Source organism: Paramormyrops kingsleyae, chromosome 17 (assembly GCF_048594095.1).
Source record: "Paramormyrops kingsleyae isolate MSU_618 chromosome 17, PKINGS_0.4, whole genome shotgun sequence".
NCBI classification, from domain to species: domain Eukaryota; kingdom Metazoa; phylum Chordata; class Actinopteri; order Osteoglossiformes; family Mormyridae; genus Paramormyrops; species Paramormyrops kingsleyae.
The window spans coordinates 22,247,705-22,271,996 of NC_132813.1; the positions used below are offsets into that span (position 1 = coordinate 22,247,705).

General features: G+C 40.8%; 3 protein-coding genes across 3 annotated transcripts; 2 read left to right on the plus strand and 1 right to left on the minus strand.

Moving 5' to 3' along the window:
- Nucleotides 1-78: 78 nt before the first annotated feature.
- LOC140579231 (olfactory receptor 52E8-like) lies at nt 79-9,769 on the minus strand. Its single transcript, XM_072701635.1, has 3 exons — nt 9,745-9,769; nt 939-1,031; nt 79-851 (listed from the first exon to the last, which is right to left on the minus strand). The coding sequence occupies exons 1-3, from the start codon at nt 9,767-9,769 to the stop codon at nt 79-81; spliced, it is 891 nt and encodes a 296-aa protein (XP_072557736.1).
- A 4,439-nt stretch (nt 9,770-14,208) lies between these two features.
- Nucleotides 14,209-15,186, plus strand: LOC111837890 (olfactory receptor 52E8-like). Its single transcript, XM_023800340.2, has one exon. The coding sequence runs from the start codon at nt 14,209-14,211 to the stop codon at nt 15,184-15,186; it is 978 nt and encodes a 325-aa protein (XP_023656108.1).
- A 3,321-nt stretch (nt 15,187-18,507) lies between these two features.
- LOC140579233 (olfactory receptor 1-like) lies at nt 18,508-22,273 on the plus strand. Its single transcript, XM_072701636.1, has 2 exons — nt 18,508-18,553; nt 21,333-22,273. Exons 1-2 carry the CDS (start codon nt 18,508-18,510, stop codon nt 22,271-22,273), a joined length of 987 nt encoding a protein of 328 aa, XP_072557737.1.
- Nucleotides 22,274-24,292: the final 2,019 nt, after the last annotated feature.

The following is a 24,292-nucleotide window of genomic DNA, read 5'->3' on the forward strand; positions in this document are numbered from 1 at the left end:
CCTGTCTTAAAATGTAAGGGATACTGGAGCTTGGTTGGGGTGGTGGGGTGGCTCGCGGTGGGTGCCGGAAAATTTCCCTTATTTTCGAATCCAAAACTTGACAGGTATGCCAGCTACAGTCCCAACCTTTCTGATTTTCCATCTCCTGACTAAAGTATCCTTGATTTCCTTGGTTCTGAAGCAGTATATCAGAGGGTTCACCATGGGAGGAAAGAGGCTGTACAGCATGATCATCAGGATACGGAAATCTGTGCTGATCGTCAGGTTTATGTTGTTTGCGATGTAAACGAAACACCGGGGGAGGTAATAGAGGCCTATGATGAATAGCTGTGGACTGCAGGTGGAGAAGGTTTTGTATCGTCCCTCTGAGTCTGCAATTTTGAAGACTGATATAATGATTGAGATGTAAGAAAATATTATGAAAGCAAGTGGACATAGCAGTATTGTCATGGCTACAATGAAAGCTGTCAGTTGAACCTCCTTTACATTTTCACACGCTAGTCTGGTTATACCGATATGGTCACAGTAACACTGTACGATGACATTTGAGCTGCAGTAGGGCAAAGAGACGGCCTGATATACAAGCAAAGCCATTAAGAAAAGACATATGAGCCAAGCCAGGCCACACAGGGCCAGAATGGTGGAGTTCTTAATGAACACATGATATCTGAGAGGGTTACATATGGCAACATAGCGATCAAGAGCCATTATCATTAATAAAACTGAATTTACAGACCCCAAAAAATGAACCAAGAACATTTGCAAGAAGCAGGCAGTGAAGGATACAGTCTTAGCTTCAGCCCAATACCGGGCAATCATTTTTGGCAGGGTAGTGGTGGCGAAAGCAATGTCTGAAATGGCCAGGTTACAGTATATGAGATAAGAGGGCTTTTGGAGGCATCTCTCCTTGGACACCAAAATTAATATGAAACTATTACCTGCTATAATGGCCAGAAAGACAAAGAACATAAGGGCTGAGACAGGTCCATTGTACCCAGGCTGAAGTCCTGGGAACCCTAGTACAACAAACTCTGTTATGGAGGTAATATTAGAAGATGGCATGTCCAGATGAAAACGAGGCACACTGTAAAATGTGAAAGGAAGAGAACACACATGAGAAAATATTCATAATATATTCCATTTTCTTTTGCTAATAGCCAAATGAAAATAAAGATTTTAAAACCCATATTAGCAATTATGCAATTATGAATTTTTTACATACATAAAGAATAGGTCAGAGCACTTTCCTATTTTTATGTATTTAATGCATTTGTTTGAGTTTTGAGGATTTCCCTTACCTGTAAACACGCTGAAACACTACACTCATACACGGCTAGATTTGTTTGCAGTATTTAAGGACTACATCCTATGACAAGAGGCATGTCATACCAGTCTTAAGGGACTAAATGCATCTGACAATTCCCACGAAAGCTAGCAATTTCCTCTCTTACACAAACACCTGCAAGTAAGATCACACATAGTGTTCATGGTGACTACTATTGTATACAATAAAAAAAGAAAAGTTAATAAAAGAACGCATATATGCACAGCGTTGCCAGTGCCGACACCAGAACAAATCTGATGGACAGGCCCAACATTTTCACGGTGTGCCACGTGGGGTGGCAACGCATGTAGGGCTGGGTAATATGAACCAAAAACCAAGCCTCAATATTTTTAGGTACACAATACACTGTCCACCCTAGGTAAAGGTAAAAGTCCTTGTTGGGGGAGAGAGGCCAGTCACAAATCCTGTGGCCTGGCTCCAGAGTGTCAGGTAGGAAAGGGAACTCTATGGCTCTGTAATGATTTCCAGAAGCTGAATGAGATGTTTCTGTTCCATAGCCATCTGATGCCCAGAGCTGATGAGCTGGATCTCACCATGGGCTACTGGCAAGTAACAAAGGTACAGAGCTCTAAACTAATTAATAAATCAGTGAATCAGTTAAGTAAACTGAACAACGTATCTAAAGAAATATGAATTGAGGAAACACAAACGGGAAACACAAAGCCCCAGCTTGTAGTCTGGGGATTCACAGGGCCAAAGTGAGAGCGCTGCCGTGACAGTACCCCCCAGCCAGTAGGACCCCAAAACTTAGGAGGGTGACCAGAGTGGGCTGATAAGATCAATAGTCTAGCACATTGCAAGCTGGGACCCAACTCTGTTCCTCTGCCATATCCCTCACAGTCAACCAGATACTCGAAATAGTCCTGGTGGCACTGGGAGTCGAGAAGGACCTGAATGTGGTGAGTTGGGGCCCCTCCTATCTCCAGAGCATGCGGCAGTACCCCCACTGGAAAGACACCCGCCATGAGTCCCTAGATTATTGGTTTGAGGAGGGAAACATATGAGAGATCTGGTACTGGGAGGGGAGTTTTGACCAGTAAGTCAACAGGGTTGACACGACAAATTATACAAAATGGGCCTACAAACCATGAAGGCAGTTTTAGATGGAAGTTTGAGATTCAAGGTGGAAAGGCACACAGGGTGCCTTTTTTGATATTCCATTATGTTGCGCCTCTGCTAGTCAGCCAGGTGCCATAAGCACTTAATAGCAGAACTGATGGAGTTGTGGCCACATCTCCAGATTGCCTCTGATGAGTGGAACCAGGGGTCGACTGCTGGGACATCAGCAGGAGTAGGATCCCAGTATACTTCTCCCCTATGACCCAGACGGTACTGGGGATCCCAGGAAAACCTATTCAGGGGATATTAAACATTTTCGGGAATAGTTGGCAGCTGATTGCCAGCCCTGCATTAACTGTATCAACCTCTCTCATGCAGCAGTGCCACAAATAGGGTAGTCAAAGATGGACCTGAATGCCAAGAGCAACCAATCATAATTCGATAATGCACCATGTCACAAAGCTCGAATCATTTCAAATTGGTTTCTTGAACATGACAATGAGTTCACTGTACTAAAATGCCCCCCACAGTCACCAGATCTCAACCCAATAGAGCATCTTTGGGATGTGGTGGAACGGAAGCTTCGTGCCCTGGATGTGCATCCCACAAATCTCCATCAACTGCAAGATGCTATCCTATCAATATGGGCCAACATTTCTAAAGAATGCTTTCAGCACCTTGTTGAATCAATGCCACGTAGAATTAAGGCAGTTCTGAAGGCGAAAGGGGGTCAAACACCGTATTAGTATGGTGTTCCTAATAATCCTTTAGGTGAGTGTACATGGAAGCTGTTAAGCTGAGGCGTAACAGAAGCCAGGGGAAACAATAACCATCAAGTGACCATCAAGTATCAATGACTTGAGGGCTCCGCAGGATTTATAAACCTGCTACAGTCAGAATTGAGAAAACACTTTGGATTGAAGGGTGAAACATTTTCAAAGAACTAAATAAGTCCAGTTGCCCTGAATAACCTTTCTTGGGCTCCATACCATGTATCACTTCAGTGTGTTTCAACAAAAATATGTTTGCAGCACTTATCCTGGTTTAATGTTCTTAATGATTGTGTTCTTGTTAATTTAGTAATCTTATGTGGTCAGTCCATAGAAATGTGGCTACATTTTTGTGATATCTGCACATCTCCAGGCCTGTGCAGGCCTCTGAAATCTCATTTGATTGGGGAATATCACTTTTTAGCTTTATATTTTGGATGGAACCTACTAAACACGTTTTGGTTTTGCTCCACTGGAAGCTTAATCTCAATTAAATACAGCTTCAGTGAAATGGTCTGTTTTTGACGTGACCTTAATTTACAGATTCTGTTGGCAGCCATGTAACTGGTCATCCACTGTTAAATAAAGTTAAGGGTGTGTCACTGCTCTGCACTGCAGCTTCACTTGTTTCTATAATGAAAATCACCATACCTGTATGTGCATTTGGGTCTGCATGCATTTAAAGGTAAGTTGTATGGCTCTGCTAGGTTCAGGCTAGGAATCTGTGCTTATGTCTGGTGTATCTGATGTTCAATAATATCACTGCCTTGCACCCGTAGCTTCCAGGATAGACTCTGGACTCTGGGTTTCAGAAAATGGATGGATGGGTGGATGTTTGGACGGGTCATAATATCACTATTGAGCCCGAGAGGCCTTTAATCCCAAAAATCTATTACAGGGTGCTGGAAAAATGGCTGACCCTGTGATCTGACCCCAGTGTTTATTCTCAGTTGAAACTGCCTAAACTTAAGTTACATAAAGCTTCAAATTATAAATCATGCCTTCATTAGAAATATGTAGTGTTGGTGCACATTCAAGAAACTGGTTCGATAACTGTACGTCTCTTGGAGTTCACTGACATCAGTGACTAAGCAATAGTTTAAAATAGCATTGTTGCTCACTGTTGGTTTCCTAACTCAGGTGTGGGAAGTGCTTAATTACATTCTGCTAATTAGGCATTTGTTTACTGTCAGGAGTTTGATGGACTAACTGTACCTTTGAGAATATTGTAACCTTTGTGCTTATCATTGTGAATACATAGTCAGTTGAGGTGACCTTGTTTACTAATACACTGTCACACAGAGAAAAACACACATACAGTAAGAGAATAAGAAGGCCTTACTACCTTTACCCCATTAATGTATTGGAACTGTTTAAGAATTCACACAAAAGTAGAGTAAGGACAGTTCATAGAGAGGCTCAAAAGGACAATGTAACAAAGGACAAGAAAAATGTTGAGACACGGAGTCCCACCAGGTAACATACAGTGCTCCGATCAAATGCATACCCTACACTTACATATTGTTGACAATCTGCCCATTTTTAGAATTAAAAAAATACTCCCCACTGATTACACAAAAATATGATACAGTAACTGCTCAAAAAAGAGAACATCCACAAGATCATCAAATGTCCAGCTGGTCAAGACCTGCCTTGTCAGCCATCAAACAGATAGGTCTCAGGTTTCTTTCGCAGACTTAGAGATTCCAGGGCCTGAATATTATGCTTAATTGTGAATCAAAAAGTAAGTCTGACTATTATTAAATTTCACAAATCATAACTGATCATTCTTCAGATCACTGATAAAAATACAAGATGTCATGGTATATTTACCCAGTATATTGAGGGAACAGCAAAAATTGTTTATTTAAACCATTTATGTAGATTTTTATGAAAGTAGCATGTTTCTGTACCAGATAAACAGTAGGACGTAAAGAAAGAACAATAGGAAGTAAAGTAAATACAGCTGACGTAATTCTAGTACTGTGACAGCTGTGATGAGAAAAATACATTTAAAGATTTCCATTGTCTCATATAGTAAATTACTAGCAGTTCACACCAGGTAATACCCTGACATGAAAAGGTTATATGTTTCATTTCATGACACTTAAGGCTGAAACAAAGCATGTAGCCAATTTTCCTTCCATAACATATCATTGGTATCAAGCAGTGTTATTTGCACAGAACAGCAGACTCTAGGACCTCCTGGGAGTAATAAAATGGCCCAGCAGCCTAACTAGCTGGTCTTTAACAACACAAATCCCACATGTAAATAATTAGATTCTCTAACTACCTCATATCTGAACTGCCCCCAAAGCTACAACATTTGTTTATTAATTTTATAATGAGCTAATAATTAAATCATATACTGCTCTCCACTCTCAGGAGTGAAAAAGAAATTGCTGTTTATTGTCCATTTGTCCTTCTAGCTGCCTATTCTGGTCAGAGCCAACAGGAATAGGGTGCAATGTTGGGGTTCAGCCTAGATGGTAGGTCTGCCCATCACAGGGCACACTAACAGACAATAATCCAACTTTGTTTGCAAACTAGAGAGGCCAGTTAGCCTAACTGTGTGTCTTTGGACTGGGGGAGATAAATAGATACACATGGGAGAAATGGGATCCAAACCTCCAGCCCTAGAGATTTGAGAAAACAGTACTAGCCAGTGCTAGTGCAAGTAGAAGCTGTTTATCATCATTTTATTTAGCTGTACAAACTACTGCAAATCATTTCTTGTTTTGAAGTTTGTTGGCTAGGCATATAGTATATATACACACATAAACACACATAAAGAATCAAACAAAGCAGCACATTATTGCTGAATAACTGGTGGGAAGCTCAATCAATGAATTATCATTATTGATATACTACCTTATTATTACTCCCAAGAAGTACAAAATGTGCCTACCCCCCATTTACCATAACCCATAAACCATCAGTCTAAATCAGTCTTAAAATAACACACAAACATAGTCCACTTAATATAATACATAACTTCAAAACTTTTGTTCCTTATGGAAATCAGAGTAACAATAATGGTATTAATTCACATTTGCATATACATTTTATAGTATATTATTATAGAAATATGAAATGAAAATAAAGACCAAAACAAAACTAAAACCACAAATAAGAGAAAAGTGAAGTATCATTGTCCCCTTAGATTTCATTTTATGACAGTGCAGCAGCAGACAGAACAGTTTCATCACCTTTGGTTCTCCACATTGGGAAATGGCATCTATTAGAGGCACCATTTGTCATGCAAGTCAGCTACTCAGGTGTAACATTTTTCAAGAAGCTCTGCTAATGATGTGTTGACTGTTTACAATCAAGTCTGTGGAGATGAATTAATTATTCCTGTGAGAATATTGCATTTGCCAATTTGTTATTACATGCGCCCTGTCAGATGTGAATACAGTCAATTGAGAGGTAATTGGCATGAGGCACAGTCTCATTGTTTGTTTCATCTCACAAGTGTCATCTTTATCCTTAGGGAAAATCATTAAACACTCTCCACATCATTAGTGTTTAGTGCATGTCTGTGTTTCATCAGTATAAGTTGAAAAACAGTGTCTTTATGAATTGAATGTTAGCTCCAGTGAACATTGCTCAGAAGTTACACTGTTAGCAACAAATATTGCATCATGGGTCTTTGTATCATGTGCAAGCTACATTCCCTTATCTCAAAATGATGGCTGTTGTTCTCTAGTATCCCATGTCTGATGAGTGCAATACTATACTGTCACATCTATGCAACTGGAAATGCAGGAATTTCCAGTAGTTACAGACCAACAAAAGAGAGGAAAAACTATATGGACAAAAGTATTGGGACACACCTCTTAATCATTGAATTCAAGTGTTTCATTCAGACCTATTGCCACAGGTGTATAAAATCAAGCACCTTGCCATGCAGTCAGGTTTACAAAAATTGGTGAAAGAATGGGTTGTTCTGAAGAGCTCAGTGAATTCAAGTGTGGTACAGTCATAGGATGCCACATTTGCAATAAGTCAATTTGTGAATTTTTGCCCCTGCTAGATTTTACAGAGTCAACTGTAAGTGATATTATTGCAAAGTGAAAGCGTTTAGGGACAACAAAAAAGACCAGGTAAAGTAAGAGACCAGGTAAAGTAACAGGGTGCTGAGGCACATAGTGCATAAAAGTCTCCAAAACCTTGTTGACTCAATAACTGCAGAGTTCCACTCTTCCTCTGGCATTAAACCCACAGGGCAGATCAGACAGACATGGCACTCACAGGCAGGGCAGGAACAGAACGGGAGAGACAACAGACAAGGTGGTTGGAGTCCTCGGTAGGGCTCTAAGAAGGGCCACAATACTTTGCACTGAGTGTGAGGACGAGTGGGGTTTTAAGGCCTGAGGTAGGTAGAACCCCTGATTGGCACTTAATTGGTATGCCTTGCCCTGCTGGGTGTGACAATAGAATGCCACCTTTCCAATACGTCAGTTTATTCCCTGCTAGATATTCCACAGTCAGTTGTAAGTTGCATTATTGCAAAGTGTACATGTTTAGGAAACTCAGCCACAAAGTGGTAGACAATGTAAAGTAATAAAACAGGGTCACACAGTGCTGAGGCACATAGTGTGTCAAAGTGTTGACTGAATAACTCCAAACTTCCAAATTTCCTCTGGTATTAACCTCATCACAAAAACTGTGCGCGGGGAGCTTGATGGAATGGGCTTTCATGGCCTAGCAGCTGCATGCAAGCCTCACAGGTATAATTCCAAGTGTTGGATTGAGTGGAGTAGAGCTGGGCTCAGGAGCAGTGTAAATATGTTCCGTGGAGTGACAAATCACACTTCTCTGTCTGGCAGTCTGATGGATAAACCTGGGTTTGGCAAATGCCAGGAGAACATTACCTGCCTGACTGCATTGTGCAACTGTAAAGCTTAGTGGAGGAGGGATGATAGTATGGAGCTGCTAGTAGGAACAGTTTGGGGGAAGCCCTTTCATGCTCCAGCATGACTGTGTCCCAGTATACAAAGAAAGGTCCATAAAGTCATGGTTGGGTGAGCTTGGAATGGAAGAACTTAACTGGCCCACACAGAGTCCTGACCTCAACCCCAACAGACACCTTTGGGATGAACTAGAATGGATATTGTGAGCCAGACCTTCACGTTCAACATCAATTCCTGACCTCACAAATGCTCTTCTCAATGAATGGGCAAAAAAAAAAAAAAAAACGGAAAATTTTGTGGAATGGCTTCCCAGAAAAGTGGCAGCTGTCATAGCTGCACAGGGGGAGAGGGACCAACTCCACACAGATGGCTATGGATGTAGAATGGGATGTCATCAAAGTTCCTGTAGATTTAATGGCCAGGTATCCCAAAACTTTTGTCCATATAGTGTACCTTTTAATACTTTTGTAATTATGCATAATAGTCAGGCCCTGGAGTCTCTATGTTTGAGAAAGAGGCCTGAGACCCCTCTGTTTGATGGCTGACAAGGCATTTGTGAATGTACATCTTACATGTGCAGGACCTGACCAGGTGGACACTTGGTGATCAGACAAATGTTCTTTCTTCTGAGTAGTTAAAGCGTCATATATGTTGTATGTAACTGTATCAACAATATATAGGAAATATTGTACAAAATATTTATTACATGTTACCTGGTGGAACTCTTAATATTTTTATTGTACTTTATTACTTTATCTTTCAAGCTTCTCAATAAACTGTCCTTATGCTACTTGAGTGAATGAGTGCTGAGTGAATTCTTAAATGATACCAATACGTTAATGAGTTAAAGGCAGTAATAAGGTCTTAACATTCTATTATTATATGACTGTTTTCCTCTGCATGACAGTGTATCAGTAAACAAATATCACCTCAGTTGACTGTGTATTCACAATGATAAGCACAAAGGTTACAGTATTCTCAAAGGTACAATTAGCCCACCAAACTCCTGATAGTAAACAAAGGCCTAATTAGCAGAATGTAATTAGCACTTCCTGCACCTGAGCTAGAAGACCAACAATGCTATTTTAATATACTGCTAAGTCATATTATTCTTTTTTGACAGAACGATGATATCAGTGAACTCCAAGGGATGTACAGTCATTGAACAAATTTCTTGCATTTGCGCCAACACTACATCTTATTGATGAAGGCATAATTTGAAGTAGTTTAAGTTTAGGCAATTTAAACTGAGAGTAAAGCTTAGGGTCAGATCACAGGGCCATCCATTTTTCCAGCACCCTATTGCAGATTTTTGGGATTAAAGGCTTTTCTCAAGAACCGAGTAGTGATATTATTACCCTGCCTGCATTTTGGTCAAACAACAAACAATCCAGTCATAAGCACAGATTCCTGACCTGCAGAGCCATACAACTTACCTACCTGCACATACAAGTATGATGATTTTCATTATATAAACAGGTGCAGGTGCAGTGTGACACACCCTTTTATTTATTTACTTAACAGGCCTTAAATTCATTTAATAGTGGATGACCAGTTACATGGCTGCCAATAGAACCTGTAAATTACGCTCATAATGAGATCAGACCATTTCACTGAGATTAAGCTCTTAAACACAGCTTCCAGTGGAGCACACCCAGTATGTGCTTTGGAGGCTCCATCCCAAATTTCCACCTTCATTTGTTCCTTTATTAGCCCACCTGGCTCATTACTATCATCACCTTTTGTTTTATATAAGCAGGGTCAAGCATCAATAATAAAGGAGCTTATGCATAGGCTTGCAGAAATGTAGATGTCTTCATCACAAAAACAACAGCCACATCACTACAGCAGTTTACTAAATTAACGAGCAAGAATACAGTCATCAGAAAGATTAAACCAGGAAAAGGTGGGTTGCAGACTTCCCTGCTAGGACAGGTTCAGGCCATTTCCCCACAAAGACCCAGACTAGCACACATGACTAGAAGGATGGATTTTGTAATTAGTAATTTCTATATGGGTAGAAATTAATTCTCACCCCTGAGAGCTGCATATGATTAAATTATCTTATTACAAATGTAATAAACAAATGTTGTATCTTTGGGGGCAGTTCAGATATGAGGCAGTTAGAGAATATACTGTAGTTATTCACATGTGGGATTTGTGTTGTTAAAGACCAGCTAGTTAGGCTGCTGGGCCTTTCTATTACTCCCAGGAGGTTCTGGAGTCTGCTGTTCTGTGCAAATAACGCTGCTGTATACTAATGATAACATGTTATAGCAGGAAAATGAGCTCCATGCTTTGGTTTCAGCCTTGAGTGTCAAGAAATGAAATACATAATCATGTCATATCAGGATATTACATTGTTTATATTGCTAACACATCTACTACATGACAACAGAACAAGACTAGAATTAATTCAGATACTTGTCTTTTTCTCATTAGAGTTTAATTCATCCATCCATCTTCTAACTGCATATCCCAAACAGGGTCACAGAGATTCTGGAGTCCATCCCAGGAAGCACAGAACACAATAACACCCAGGATCTGATGCCATTTCAGGGTACATACATGAAATCATTTACATCACATTAATGTAGGAGATGCTTTTATCCCTAGAAAGCAGGTGTCAGACCTGTGAAACTAATCTGCTGGCCTTAGGATTTGAACCAGCAACTATCAGATGAGAGGAAAAGAGGTACCAACCCTCTGAGCCAAACACTGCAATTGCAAAAGGCAGTTCAGAGATGCCAGTTCACTTTATCAATCTTTATACTGTGAGAGGAAACCGAAGTTTCTGCAGCCACACAGAACATGCAAACTTCACACACACAGCAGAGGCAGGAGTCATGCCCCCAGCTCTGGAGGTGTGAGGCTACTGTTCTACAAGTATAATGTTTACTGTTTGATTTGCGATATGCCAATTCCAATAAAAACTGATTATTGTCAATGAATCTATCCAAACATCTGTCTTTTTTCTTTTCTGTTCTACATGAGGTGTCATTGACATTGGAGAGTCATGTGATTCATGCATTTGATAACAGTAACAACATGTGGAAAGGCAGTATTCTCATGGGTATAATTATTACATGCATCTCCTCAGGGTCCATGATGAGCAGAAAAAATATCATTAGAGCAATAGAGGCCAATGAAGCACCTGAGCATCAGGTTTGCTTCTCAGTTTTGGCACCTCTACACTTGGGGGCAAAACCCTTGTTTGTTTATTACAAGAGATGATGCAAAACTGTTCTTTAATTGCATTATGACAATATGAAGTCATTCTTAACAATCTCTTTATAACAACATCTATGCATCCATCTTCCAACTGCTTTTCAGTCTATCCTTTCAATCTGTCATAAGGGGTTAATGTTATACATAATAGTTACAATTATATATGGGCTATGTGTCACAAACAATTCATATCTCAACACATACATCTCCAAAATATATTAAACACAACACTGAACCTACACTAAAATATTTTATTGAAAAGAAATTAATAAATGGAAATTCAACAAGTGATACTGAGTCATTAAGCTTTCACAGATACCGCATAAAATAAGGTGGGTCATTGAGAAGAATTCCCACATTCGTATCTGGTATGACCTCCATTTTCGTGTTGATCAGGTTCTTGATCATGGATTATGTAATATTGTCCCACTGTACAAATTCTGTGTGATATCTAATATCGATGTGCTGTCCTGCATCTGGGCCATTGTGTTGTTTAAAACAACTGCACATTTATATTCCTCATAATTAGAACTCCTGTGTGGTGATGCCACATCTGTGCAGCAGGCTGATTATCAATACACTTAAAAAGGTATTTTATTTAGCTAAATTTGAAAGGCATATGCTCTTTATATCTTGGATTTTTTTTAAACTCAAAACTCAAAGTGTATTTATATGTTTGTTGAATATGCCTTTCTACTGCCACAGCTCACTCAGCTGATACTTTATGGCCTGTAGCTTTGTGCCAAGTTAGCCTGTATGCTCTCAGGGAGGTAGGCTGGTCTTAGGCTGTCATTCACGCTCTCCCACTCATCTCCATTGTCCAGCCACAGCTTATTTCAGTTGCCCTGATGATGATTTAATTCACAATCATTAGTAGATTAAAACTGTACACTGAAAACTGGAAAAGGGATTAAATGTTAATGGGAAAATAGCCATCTTAACAAGCAAATTTCTATTCCAGGGAACAACCCAGGATGGGGTGCCAACCTATCGCAAAGCACACTCACACTCCAGTCACTGACACACCATCCACTCACACATACACACCTATGGGCAACTTAGTAACTCCAATTAATCTCAGCATGTTTTTGGACTGTGCGGGGAAACTGGAGTACCTGGAGGAAACCCCACAATGACACGGGAAAAACATACAAACTCCACACACATGGAATTCTAGCAGAGACTTGAATCTAAGTCCCAAATGTGCAATGTGACAGCACTATTCACTGCACCACCATGCCACCCCCCAAAACCAATCTATTGAAGCCTAATTATAAGTTCTAATATCTAATTTGCTAGGTCAGTGCCTTATTAAAAAAGGCAAATTATTTTGTTCTCATTCAACATTTGTTTGGTTTGGGTACATGACAACACCTGAAATTTGCATCTCACAGCCCTGAGATGAACATGAGACTTGACACTTACGGTTTTGAAAGGAATGGGAGGGTATGTGATATTGTGAGAGCAACAGGCTTAAAGGAATTGGCTGGCTAAGTTGGCAACTGAAAAGTATTCTCATCCTCTGCAGTGCCGGTACAGAAGAGCTAAGCGATATAGGGTGCCCTTTGAAGTACTCATGCCCTCTGCAGTGCCAACGCAGAACAGCGCTGACTTGTGGGGGGAGTGGAACTGTATTAAGGATGTTGTTAGGTTGAGTGACCAAAAAAAAATGTAAGTGAAATGGCAACAAGAAAATCAACATTTTAAAACAAGCAAATATTGTTACTAGGGCCGTCAGGGAGCTCAAGATATCAAACAAACTAGCTGAAACATCCACTGCTGACATTTACACTCCCCTACTGAGGGGAGTGTAAATTTTTATTCATATACTGTTAATTCAAATTCAGCACCTCACTGCTGGACGTTTGTGTATGAGGAACATAGTTCCAAAGCTCACATAGAAATTCAAAGGGTATGGCCATGAAAAACTTTATAATAAAAGTATATATATATATATATATATATATATACACACACACACACACACACACACACGCACACACACATACATAAAAAAGATATTAATTAACCATTTTGGTGATGTCACACACAGACCATCATGGAGCCAAACATATATAAGTCTTGAGTTTTTTGCAAGTTCACTATCAGTTTAAGGAACAAGCAGGCAAACGCTTCCTATGCAGAGGCAAAGACAAATTAAATCATCGGAAACTGCTGGTTTTTTGGCAGCATAGGTAAGATTAAATCAGAGTAATATACTTAAAATAGCCCTGAAGTAGGTTTATAGATATGGAAACTCATTTAGTTTAAAACATTAGTAAAGCATATAGTTTACAGATCTTCAAAAGTGTTGTGTAATATTGTACAGCTTAAAAAAAATCCTTAGTTCCTTATTTATTCCTTAGGTAGAATTTCATTCACAGATTATATGGGTTATTGGACATATGAAGAAAATGATTTACTTCATTATTAACATTTTTACTTTTTCATAAGTTGAGAGTTTGTACATTCAGAGATGCCTTTCCGCACACTGTCGTGCTAAGATTATTTTTGCTGTTCTGGGCATTCTCCTCTGACATAGGTAATGACTAAAATATAGTTACAAAGCTGTTTGTGTGTGTGTGTGAGAGAGTGTGTGTCTGTATGAATAAAGAAAATCAAACACAAAATCACAGAGGTCAGAGCAGAATGCCAAAAATAAATATATATACATAAACAAATATTCATGTATATATATTTTCTTTTGTAACTGTACATATATAGATTTAGATATAGATATACACACGTACACACACATATACATATATACACATACATATATGCACATGATGCAAAGAGTGAATAAGTTAGACAATTTTCTTAAGACTAACAAAATGCTACTTTTTTTCTTTCAGGTCAGAGTACAACAGCTCACAATACTGTTCTTGCTATGACATCATCCATGAACTCAAGTTCGAATTTCATTGTGCGACCTATGTCCTTCATTATCAGTGGTTTCTCCAGTATTCCCAATATTAAGTACTACTACGTTTTCCTCAGTTTTATTTATACTGCCACAGTGTTGGGAAATTTATTTGTCATGGTAATAATCTACGTAGACCAAAACCTCCACACTCCAAAATACCTTGTGATTTTTAACTTGGCGATGGCTGACTTGGGAGAGAGCACCGCCCTTATTCCCAAAGTGATTGAAACCTTTCTTTTTAATACACAGGAAATTTCCTATGGTGCCTGTTTGGCCAACTTGTTTTTTGTATTTTTCTTCAACTGCATGCAATCCATCACTCTCACTCTCCTGGCATATGACAGATTCGTAGCAATTTGCGTTCCACTGCGATATAAAAGCATCGTCACAAATGCATCAATGGCTGTCATTCTCACAGTGTTGTGGCTGTTTGATTTAACAATTATCTTGTTTACAGTGGCCTTGATCACCAGACTGTCTTTCTGTAAATCCACAGTAATTGATAGCTACTTTTGTGACCATGGGCCAATGTACAGACTGGCCTGCAATGACAATTCTTTAAATGCAGTGATGGCAATATTTAACATAGTGACATTCATTTTTCTTCCATTGACATTGATAGGACTGTCATATGCATGTATTTTGGTTTCACTTTTTAAAATTGCATCATGGGAGGGACGTCTAAAGGCCTTAAAGACCTGTTCCTCCCACCTGATACTGGTGTTGGTATTTTATATTCCATTAGTTAGTACCTATATAGCTGCCAGGACCACCTCCATCCACCGTGATGTCAGGATAATTAATACATCACTCTCATACGCCATTCCCCCCATGTTGAACCCCATTGTATATTCTCTGAACACTGCCGAGATCAAGGACTTTGTAAGGAAAATGTTCAGAAGGAAGAGACACAATGTTATTGGCACTGCATTTCAGAAATGATCAGATGCAGGGGAAACTGAAAACAGATCCATTTTTATGCTTGACCAGTTAGTGGTTCAGTACTGCCTTTGTTTTTCTAGTTCTTCTAATTTTTATTAATGAATATGATCATTGTGATCATATGTGCTATAAGGGCCTGAAAGAGCATACACCTAAATATTACAGTAAAACACATCAGATTGGGACTACGAAACTTTGCATACACCAATAAGTAAGCAAATAAGCCAAGAGAAAAGTTTCATTATAAGATACTTAAAATGTTAAACTTGGGATGTATCCTTTAACAATTGCTACGATATCAGAAACCATCCCAAATTGAGAATATACTTTTTTCACTTCATATTTAGAAATGGGCCTTATTGATAAATTTCTGTGCTACATTAGGAGTGAGAGGGGTGCTGCAGTGGTTAGCACTGTTGCTTTATACCTTTAGGGCTGGGGTTCGAGCTTTATGTGTGTGGAGTTTGCGTGTTCTCCTCATGTCATCATGGGGTTTCCTCTGGTTTTCTACCCACAGTCCAAAAACATGTTAAGGTGAATTGGAGTTGCCAAACTGCCCATTGGCATGAATGGTGTGTGTGCCCTGCGATGGGTTGGCACTCCATTCTGTGGTATTCCCTGCCTTGCTTCCAGATCCACGCAACCCTGTATAGCAGAAGGACAGATGGGTGGATGAATTACATTACTATTAAAACAAAAACAACTATCTGTTATTAAGGCTGTAATTTTCATCTAGAATTTTTATTTTGGATACAGTACTTCTTTACAGCCTATTTCAACATGAACTTTACATTATAATTTATTAATAAATCATTTTTTAAATGCATCTGGACTGTGCATTTTCATATGCTTTAACAACATCCTGCTTCATGATACAGGCCCCAGGGGGGTATTCCATGAAAGTAGCTAAAGAAAGGCAGACTTTCCCGAAAAAGTCAGACTCAAACTAGCTCCATCTCTAAACTTAGCCTCATGTCGTTCCACAAACACAGATCAGTTTTAACTAATCAAGGCTCATTCAAGACAGACTTGCATAGTCTCAGTGCGCACACCTGTGATATTTAAGAAGCCCAAATAAATGGATGAACGATAGATCGACCAAATGAGTCGGAAAGCCTGTAAAATGTTTCTTTCCGCTGCAGAACAAACGCTGCGGATGGAGCTGTATGAAAAATGGCCCCCTCTCGTTTGTAAATTTCTTATGTTTATGTATGTAATCGTTAAAAAAGGCAATACTGTGGCCATAAACACAGCCAAGGAGTTGGCTTAATTGGCAATGACTTGCAAACAGACTAAATGCATAAGTTACGTAAACATTACAAGTGCATGGTATGGTGGTACAGTGGTTTATGCTATCGCCTTATAATGCGAAAGTTGCTGGTTCCATCCCCATAGCCAATGAGGAACTTTCTGGCTTGACTTCACCTGTCATTATTACTGTATAATATTATTTGATCTCCGTAAAATACTTTACATCACATCCGTGTTTAATGTTCTGCACAAATAACCGTATCTTGTCTTTGCTATTTTAGTAATAAACTTTCAAAGATGACAATGACTAAACAAAATATAAAAATATCTTCCTGTTCATATTATTGTAAAGGATTTTTTCCCAATTACAGTCATTGCATTTCATGTTTCACCCTTGTAATATGCGTACACTTTTATTTTACAGTAAAATACCATTATAACGGACTTCAAGGGACCTGGCAAAACAGTCCATTATATCCAGAGTTGCTGTATGCCCAGAACACAACTACAGGACAGCATTTACTTATGCCACACATCAGCAGACACACTTGTGGTATAGATTATTATATTGTACATGTAGTAATCCAACTTTACTTGACCAGATGCGTGACTATTAGTAATCACGAATACGTACGTATCTGTGCTGGATATCACCGGCACGACACATGCCTTAATTGTAGGCGGAACTGCATGTCCGTTATAGCTGAACAAAACTACAGCTAAAAGCGGCCCTGGGGACCAAATTCTTAGTCCATTATAAGCGAAATTCCCTTATATGCGAGTCCACTATAACGGGATTTTACTGTAATTATTTTGGAATTAATTGGAATGCTAAGACGTGATTTTATAGGCTTTATTATATTGATAATGTAGCAATCTCAGCTCTGTTCTCCATATTATGGAAGTATCACGCAGAGAATTACTTCCGAAAAGCTGATTTTTATTCTCTGCTTTCTCATCTTGCTTTTACTCACAGCACTGACTACTGTCACACCCTGCCTGTACCGCCCTCATGTGGACCATGTCTACCTCGTTAACCCCGTGTGGAATCCTTCCGTTTACCTGTTGTTTTGCATTTCCTGCTTGTAGTCCTGTGTATATTAGTCCGCGTTCAAGTCTGTTTCCCCAGGTCTGTCATTGACGTTCGTATGTTGTGTGCTCCCCTATCTGCTTGTCAAGTCGAAATAAACCCCGCTTCATGAGGGTGGCCTGAGGGCCTGACACCCTCTAGTGGGCCCTGTGCTCACTGTCTGACACCGTGGAACTCGATTGGCATTTGCCACAGAATACCAGAATTGGCAGGTCTGCCACTGGCACCCTGTGCTTTTCACAGATGAGAGCAGGTTCACCCTGAGCACGTGACAGACGTGAAAGGGTCTGGAGATGCCGTAGAGAACATTATGCTGCCTATAACATTGTTCAGCATGACTGGTTTGGTGGTGGGTCAGTGATGGTCTGAGGAGGCATATCCATGGAGGGACGCACAGACCTCTACAGGCTAGACTATGCCACCATGACTGCCATTAGATATCAGGATGAAATCCTTGGACCCATTGTCAGACCCTATACTGGTGCAAAAGGAAAAAGATAATGAGCAAGCAGGTCCTTTAAAAATGAACGTGAAAGACCCAGGGAAGATCAAGATCGTCCATTTGTTTGTTCGTAGATCTCTCACCCTCATCTGGATTACAACTTGACCACCTTGGTTATAGTTTCCATGTGCTGTCGTGTGCCTGCTTGTCCATGTGAGTTCGTCTTGAGTGGATATGTCTTCGTCTGGGAAGCTCCAAATCAGGGCTGTAACTCGATATGAGGTCACTGAGGTCTGGACCTCGGTAATTTTTTTACGAACTTAAAATAACATTGAACCAGCTCTATACTCTCTGCAGGGTTCTGGAGGGTTCATGGGAGTTTGCCCAAACAGTCTACATGTGTTTTGTGGACTTGGAGAAGGCATTTGACCATGTCCCTCGGGGAGTCCTGTGGGGGGTGCTCCGGGAGTATGGGGTGCCGGGCTTCCTTTTAAGGGCTGTTCAGTCCCTGTATGACTGGTGCCAGAGTCTGGTCCGCATGGGCAGCAATAAGTCGGACTTGTTTCCGGTGAGGGTTGGACTCCGTCAGGGCTGCCCTTTGTCATCGATTCTGTTCATAACTTTATGGACAGAATTTCTAGGCGCAGCCAGGGCGTTGAGGGTGTCTGATTTGGTGACCTCAGGATTAGGTCTCTGCTTTTTGAAGATGATGTGGTCCTGTTGGCCTCTTCGGACTGTGACCTTCAGCTCTCGCTGGGACAGTTTGCAGCCGAGTGTGAAGCGGCTGGGATGAGAATCAGCACCTCCAAATCTGAGACCATGGTCCTCAGTCGGAAAAGGGTAGAATGCTCTCTCCGGGTCGGGGATGGGATCCTTCTCCAAGTGGAGGAGTTTAAGTATCTCGGGGTCTTGTTCACGAGTGGGGGGACGATAGAGCGGGAGGTCGACAGGCGGATCGGTGCGGCGTCCGCAGTGATGTGGGCGCTGCATCGGTCTGTCATGGTGAAGAAGGAGCTGAGCCAAAAGGCGAAGCTCTCGATTTACCAGTCGATCTACGTTCCTACCCTCACCTATGGTCACGAGCTGTGGGTAATGGCCGAAAGAACGAGATCGCGAGTGCAAGCGGCCGAACTGAGTTTCCTCCGCAGGGTGGCTGGGCTCTCCCTTAGAGATGAGGAGCTTGGTCATTCGGGAGGGCCTCAGAGTCGAGCCGCTGCTCCTCCGCATTGAGAGGAGTCAGATGAGGTGGCTCGGGCATCTGATTAGGATGCCTCCTGGACGCCTCCCTGGTGAGGTGTTCCAGGCATGTCCCACTGGGAGGAGGCCCTGGGGAAGACCCAGGACACGCTGGAGGGACTATGTCTCTCGGCTGGCCTGGGAACGCCTCGGGATTCCCCCAGAGGAGCTGGATGAAGTGGCCGGGGAGAGGGAAGTCTGGGTTTCCCTGCTGAGACTGCTGCCCCCGCGACCCGACCTCGGATAAGCGGGAGAAAATGGATGGATGGATGGATTCCCCTGTAATAAAGGGTTTGTGTATTTAAAATGGCAAATACGAAATACAAAAAAATTTAAATGGCAACACCTCCTAAGTTAAACTAGCAAAGAATATGTGCTAAGGACAATCCCTAGATTGTGGCTGTTAGCATCTGGGGGCCAGTGACGTGAGTCAGGAGATCCAATCATCTTTGTTTCCCTGTTTTTTTCATAATAAAGAATAATGTATAAAAGGACAACTGATCACCATTAACCTTAACCTGAAAAGAAAAGCTTTGAAGAGAGATTTACAAGTAATATTTGTTGTCTTCGACTTAAAGTGAGTATCATGCATATATTTTTTTTACTCTCAAGTTTTTAACAACATATTAATCTAACAAAAACTTTTAAACATTTAGGTGACAGCCTTTAATATTTGTGCTGTACTGTAATTTCTATGATTATAATTAGATTTTTTTTCTAGAGACGTATTGATAGCACATATAAAGTGCTGGAGATCTGCAGCTGCAGTAGAACAGGTAATGTATATTAACCAACCCTGCAAAACATTTACTTATTCATGTATCCATGCATTTATCTCCAGTAACTGCTTAACCTGTACATAGTTGCACTGCCAGAAAACAAAATATTACTTTAAAATATAGCCCTACTACTTTTGTGTTCAAATAAACAAAAGAATAGAATCGGCAATATCTTAATACAGTTATTAAGTACATGTACACTTTAAAATAAGTAACTATTATAGAATCCTTCTTCCTACCACTCACCCTGAACTTGCTTGTTGGGCCCTGGAACCTATCCCAGGCAGCATGGGGGGGATATACTGTACATACAGGATATGCATGCAATGCAAACTCCATACATTCAGACCAGGGGCAGGACTCAAACTCGCAACTCTGGCCAACATGACATCCGTGATTATTGTCAGGTTATGTTCATGTCATTAATATATCCATTAATACACAGAGTAAAAACTAAGTTATGCAATGTTTTATACAATAAAGGAAAACACTGTCTTAAATGTATCAGTATTGCAGGTTTACTTTTAGAAAAAAGACCAGCCATTTTAAAATATGTATTTATGTAATATTTATGTATTTTCCAGGTGTCTGTGTGCCACCAGGCAAGTAATTACACGCCCAAAAAGTTCACCATAATTTTAAATTTGAGTACACAGCCATTAATATTTATTAGTTTCATGTAAATATAACAAAACCCTCTATTTGATGTAGACCAACTAATAATTAACTCAGAACTGAATTGAGTTCTTAGACTCATAAAATGCACTCAGGCTTGAGACAAAAACTCCTGTTTTAATAACAACTATTACAATAAGAATTATGTAATAAATTAACAGACAACAGTTTTTAATGATAAATTTAGCATTAACTTGCAGTGTTTTTTGCAGGTTGTTTTAGACATTGTATTGTAGATTTGTATATAAAACAGAGTATTTTTCTGCATAAAGTATAGGCTGGTGTTTTCAAATAGTCTAAAGATCGTGATGATAATCCTCTAGAATCTAGATGGAGAGGTGTATTGTGTAACTAATTTTCCTCTGCAATATTCCTGATAAATATATATATATATATATATATATACATATACATATATATATATATATACATATATATATATAGTGTGTGTGTGTGTGTGTGTGTGTGTGTGTTAATATTTACCCAGGATGTACCCTCTCTCGTGCCTGGGATACAATTGTGGCTTTGCAGACAGTCTGCATTGGAACTGGAGGATTGGATTTTCAGAAATGTTAACAAGATTTAATTCCCAGGACTGTGAGGACTGAAGAAGATTGATGCTGAGAGAACATGTCTGGGATAATTTACCAAAACGATACAGCAAAGTCTTTAGTGCGTCCAGATTTTTTCCATATCAGTGGATTTTCTAATTTGCCTCATGCCAAATATTATTTTTTTTTTTTGTGTTTAGTTTACGCTGTGACTGTATTGGGAAACTCCTTGGTCACATTTATTATTTACATAGACCGTAGTCTACACACCCCAAAGTATATGGCAGTATTTAGTTTAGCTATAGCTGACTTGGGTGAGAGCACAGCTATTTTTCCTAATGTGGTTCAAAATATTATATTCAATATACATGAAATTACCTATGGTGCTTGCTTGGCAAATATGTTTTTTGTATATTTCTTCAACTCCGTCCAGTCTGTCATGCTTACTGTTCTAGCATATGACAGGTTTGTTGCAATTTGCTTTCCATTGAGATACCACAGCATTGTGACGAATAAATCGATGGGTATTATTGTCACTGTTGGATGGATATTCAATTGTACCTACATGATTGTTGGAATAATTTTCATCATCAAACTGTCCTTCTGTAAATCTACAGTGATCGATAGCTATTTCTGTGACCATGGACCTATATACCGGTTGGCATGTAATGATAATACTCCAAGTATAACATTAGTAAAGGTATACATTGTATTACATCTATTTTTACCAATGTTTGTAATTAGTTTATCTTATGCAAGCATTTTGCTGGCACTGTCTAAAATTGCCTCCTGGGAAGGACGTCTGAAAGCCCTAAAGACCTGTTTTTCTCACCTAATATTAGTGTCAGTATTTTATATTCCGTTACTGGGCATTTACATAGCTGGTATCTATATTCCAATTAACCCCAGTGCCAGGATAATTAATACATCACTCTCATATGGTGTTCCTGCCATGCTGAACCCTATTGTATATTCTCTGAACACTGCCGAGATCAAGGAATTTGTAAAAAAAATGTTCAGAAGAAATAGACATAAGGGCATAGTACCCACCATAGTTAAGTGATAAAATATTTTTATCATGCTTGCTGATAGTATCCAATTCACTGAGATAATGGTTGCTTAAATAGCCTGACTTTCCCCAGGGGAAATTATAGGAGGGAGAAGCTGAAAACGTAAGGAAATCTGCTAACCAGAATTACAACAGATCCCAGTTCAGTACACGAGGGTTACTGTAGTCACTTTGCAATATAATCTTGAATTAGCATGTATAAAGATAACAATTAAATCATTCTATGCAACTATTGTACACTATTACACCTATATAACTATTAAACTATTAAAGCGTCATAATTTATGGATACTGTATTTAATCATTAGTCACTTTTAATCTTAGCAAAAATAAAAAACAAAACATTTTAAGTTAATAAAATATTTTTCTAGCTGAATAAAATAATGATGACTGCAAGATTTTTTTTTTACAATATTCCTTAATCTGTTGTTTATGTGTCTATTGATACACTATTTGGAGAAAAATATTAGGACCATTGGTAATTACACCTACACGGTCTTTTATGACATTCCATTCCAAGTCCATAGGCTGGTGTTAGTCTCCCCTTTGCAGCTACAACAGCTGCCACTCTTCTGAAAAGGCTTTCCACAAGTTTTGCAGTTTGTCTATGGGAATTTTTGCCCATTCATTCAGAAGAGCATTTGTGAGGTCAGGCACTGATGTTGGACATGAAAGCCGGGCTCGCAGTCTCTGTTGTAGTTTATCCAAAAGCTGTTTGATGCGGTTGAAGTCAGGCTCTATGCAGGGCAGTCTAGTTCTTCCACACCAAACTCAGCTAAGGTCTTTATTGACCTTTCTTTGTGCACTGGGGCACAGCCAAACTGGAAGAGAAATGTGCTTCCCCAAACTGTTCCCACAAAGTTGGAAGCATAGAAAAATATTAATAGCATAGCAAATGTCACGATCGGACGATAGGCGAGCCGGGAAGCAGGCAATCGGAGCCGTAAATGCGGACAGAAGGGGTTTATTATAGGCTGACAGACGAGGAAACAGGACCAACGCATGACACTACAATGACAAGTCTGGGGAAGACTGACTCAGACGAGGACTAAATACAAAAGACAAGCTAGACTTAATAGGACACAGGAGATCACAATCAGGGCTGAACACGAGGTAACGAGGTGGGCGTGGCACACATTAGGATCGAACGGAGCAGGGTGTGACAGAACCCCCCCCCAAAGGCGCGCACTCCGGGCGCGCCAGAGGAGAGGCGACGGACGAGACGAACCGGGAAAACAGGACCTGGAAAACAAAGCAGAACGTCAACCAAAAACAGGGAACAGAACGGAGACGCAGAACAAGAACAGGGACGAGAAGAAAGACAGGACCTGACAGAGGACGGGGAACGCAGACAGACAGACCAAGAAGGGAGACACAGAAGGGGAGAAAGGCGGAACAAAAGGGCCAGGAGTGAACGGAGGAGGAACAAAGGGACGAGGAGCAGAAACAGGCGGGACCAAAGGAAAGGGAGGAGGAAGAAGGGGAGCCCGAGGGAGCCCAGGCGGGCGACGGGCAGTGGCCGGAGGGGCCGCAGGGGAGAGGGAGGAGGGAGCAGGAGGGGACCACCCAGGGGCCAAGGGAACGGGACGAGGGAGTGACGGAGGGGACACGGAGGGAGCAGGAGGGACCACCGGTGCAGGCAGGCAGGAGGGGGAAGCCGCAGCAGGCGGAGGCACCGTCCGACGCTCAGCCGGAGCAGGGGGGCCCGGAGGCGGCCGACACGGAGGCGGGACCGAGGATCCAGGGGGGGACCCGGAGGAGACCGCCGACCCCAAGCCGGAGGACCCGCAGGCAGCCACCGAGCCACAGCCAGGGGCCGAACGGGCGAGCCAGGGGGCAGGGCGGGCGGGACCCGGGCCCGACGCCTATGTCCCCGTCCCTTACGGGACACCGAAAGGCGGGGTCCTGGGGGGCGTTGGCCTTGCCGGGGTAAGGGCGAGGGAGTCAGGAGGGAGGACAGAGCCGGGCGGACAAGAGTCAGGGCCTCTAAGGAGGCAACAGGCGGGGCAGCCG

Excerpts from the sequence above, each read along its gene's own strand:
- LOC140579231 (XM_072701635.1), bottom strand. The coding sequence starts at position 9,769 with ATGGAGCCTCCAAAGCACATACTGG. Across the intron at positions 1,032-9,744 it reads GCCTCCAAAGCACATACTGG|AGTTTGTTGTACTAGGGTTC; the intron begins GTGTGCTCCACT and ends CCTCCATAACAG. Across the intron at positions 852-938 it reads CTTTCTGGCCATTATAGCAG|ACATTGCTTTCGCCACCACT; the intron begins GTAATAGTTTCA and ends TGGCCATTTCAG.
- LOC111837890 (XM_023800340.2), top strand. The coding sequence starts at position 14,209 with ATGACATCATCCATGAACTCAAGTTCGAATTTCATTGTGCGACCTATG.
- LOC140579233 (XM_072701636.1), top strand. The coding sequence starts at position 18,508 with ATGGGCAGCAATAAGTCGGACTTGTTTCCGGTGAGGGTTGGACTCC. Across the intron at positions 18,554-21,332 it reads TCCGGTGAGGGTTGGACTCC|TGCGTCCAGATTTTTTCCAT; the intron begins GTCAGGGCTGCC and ends CAAAGTCTTTAG.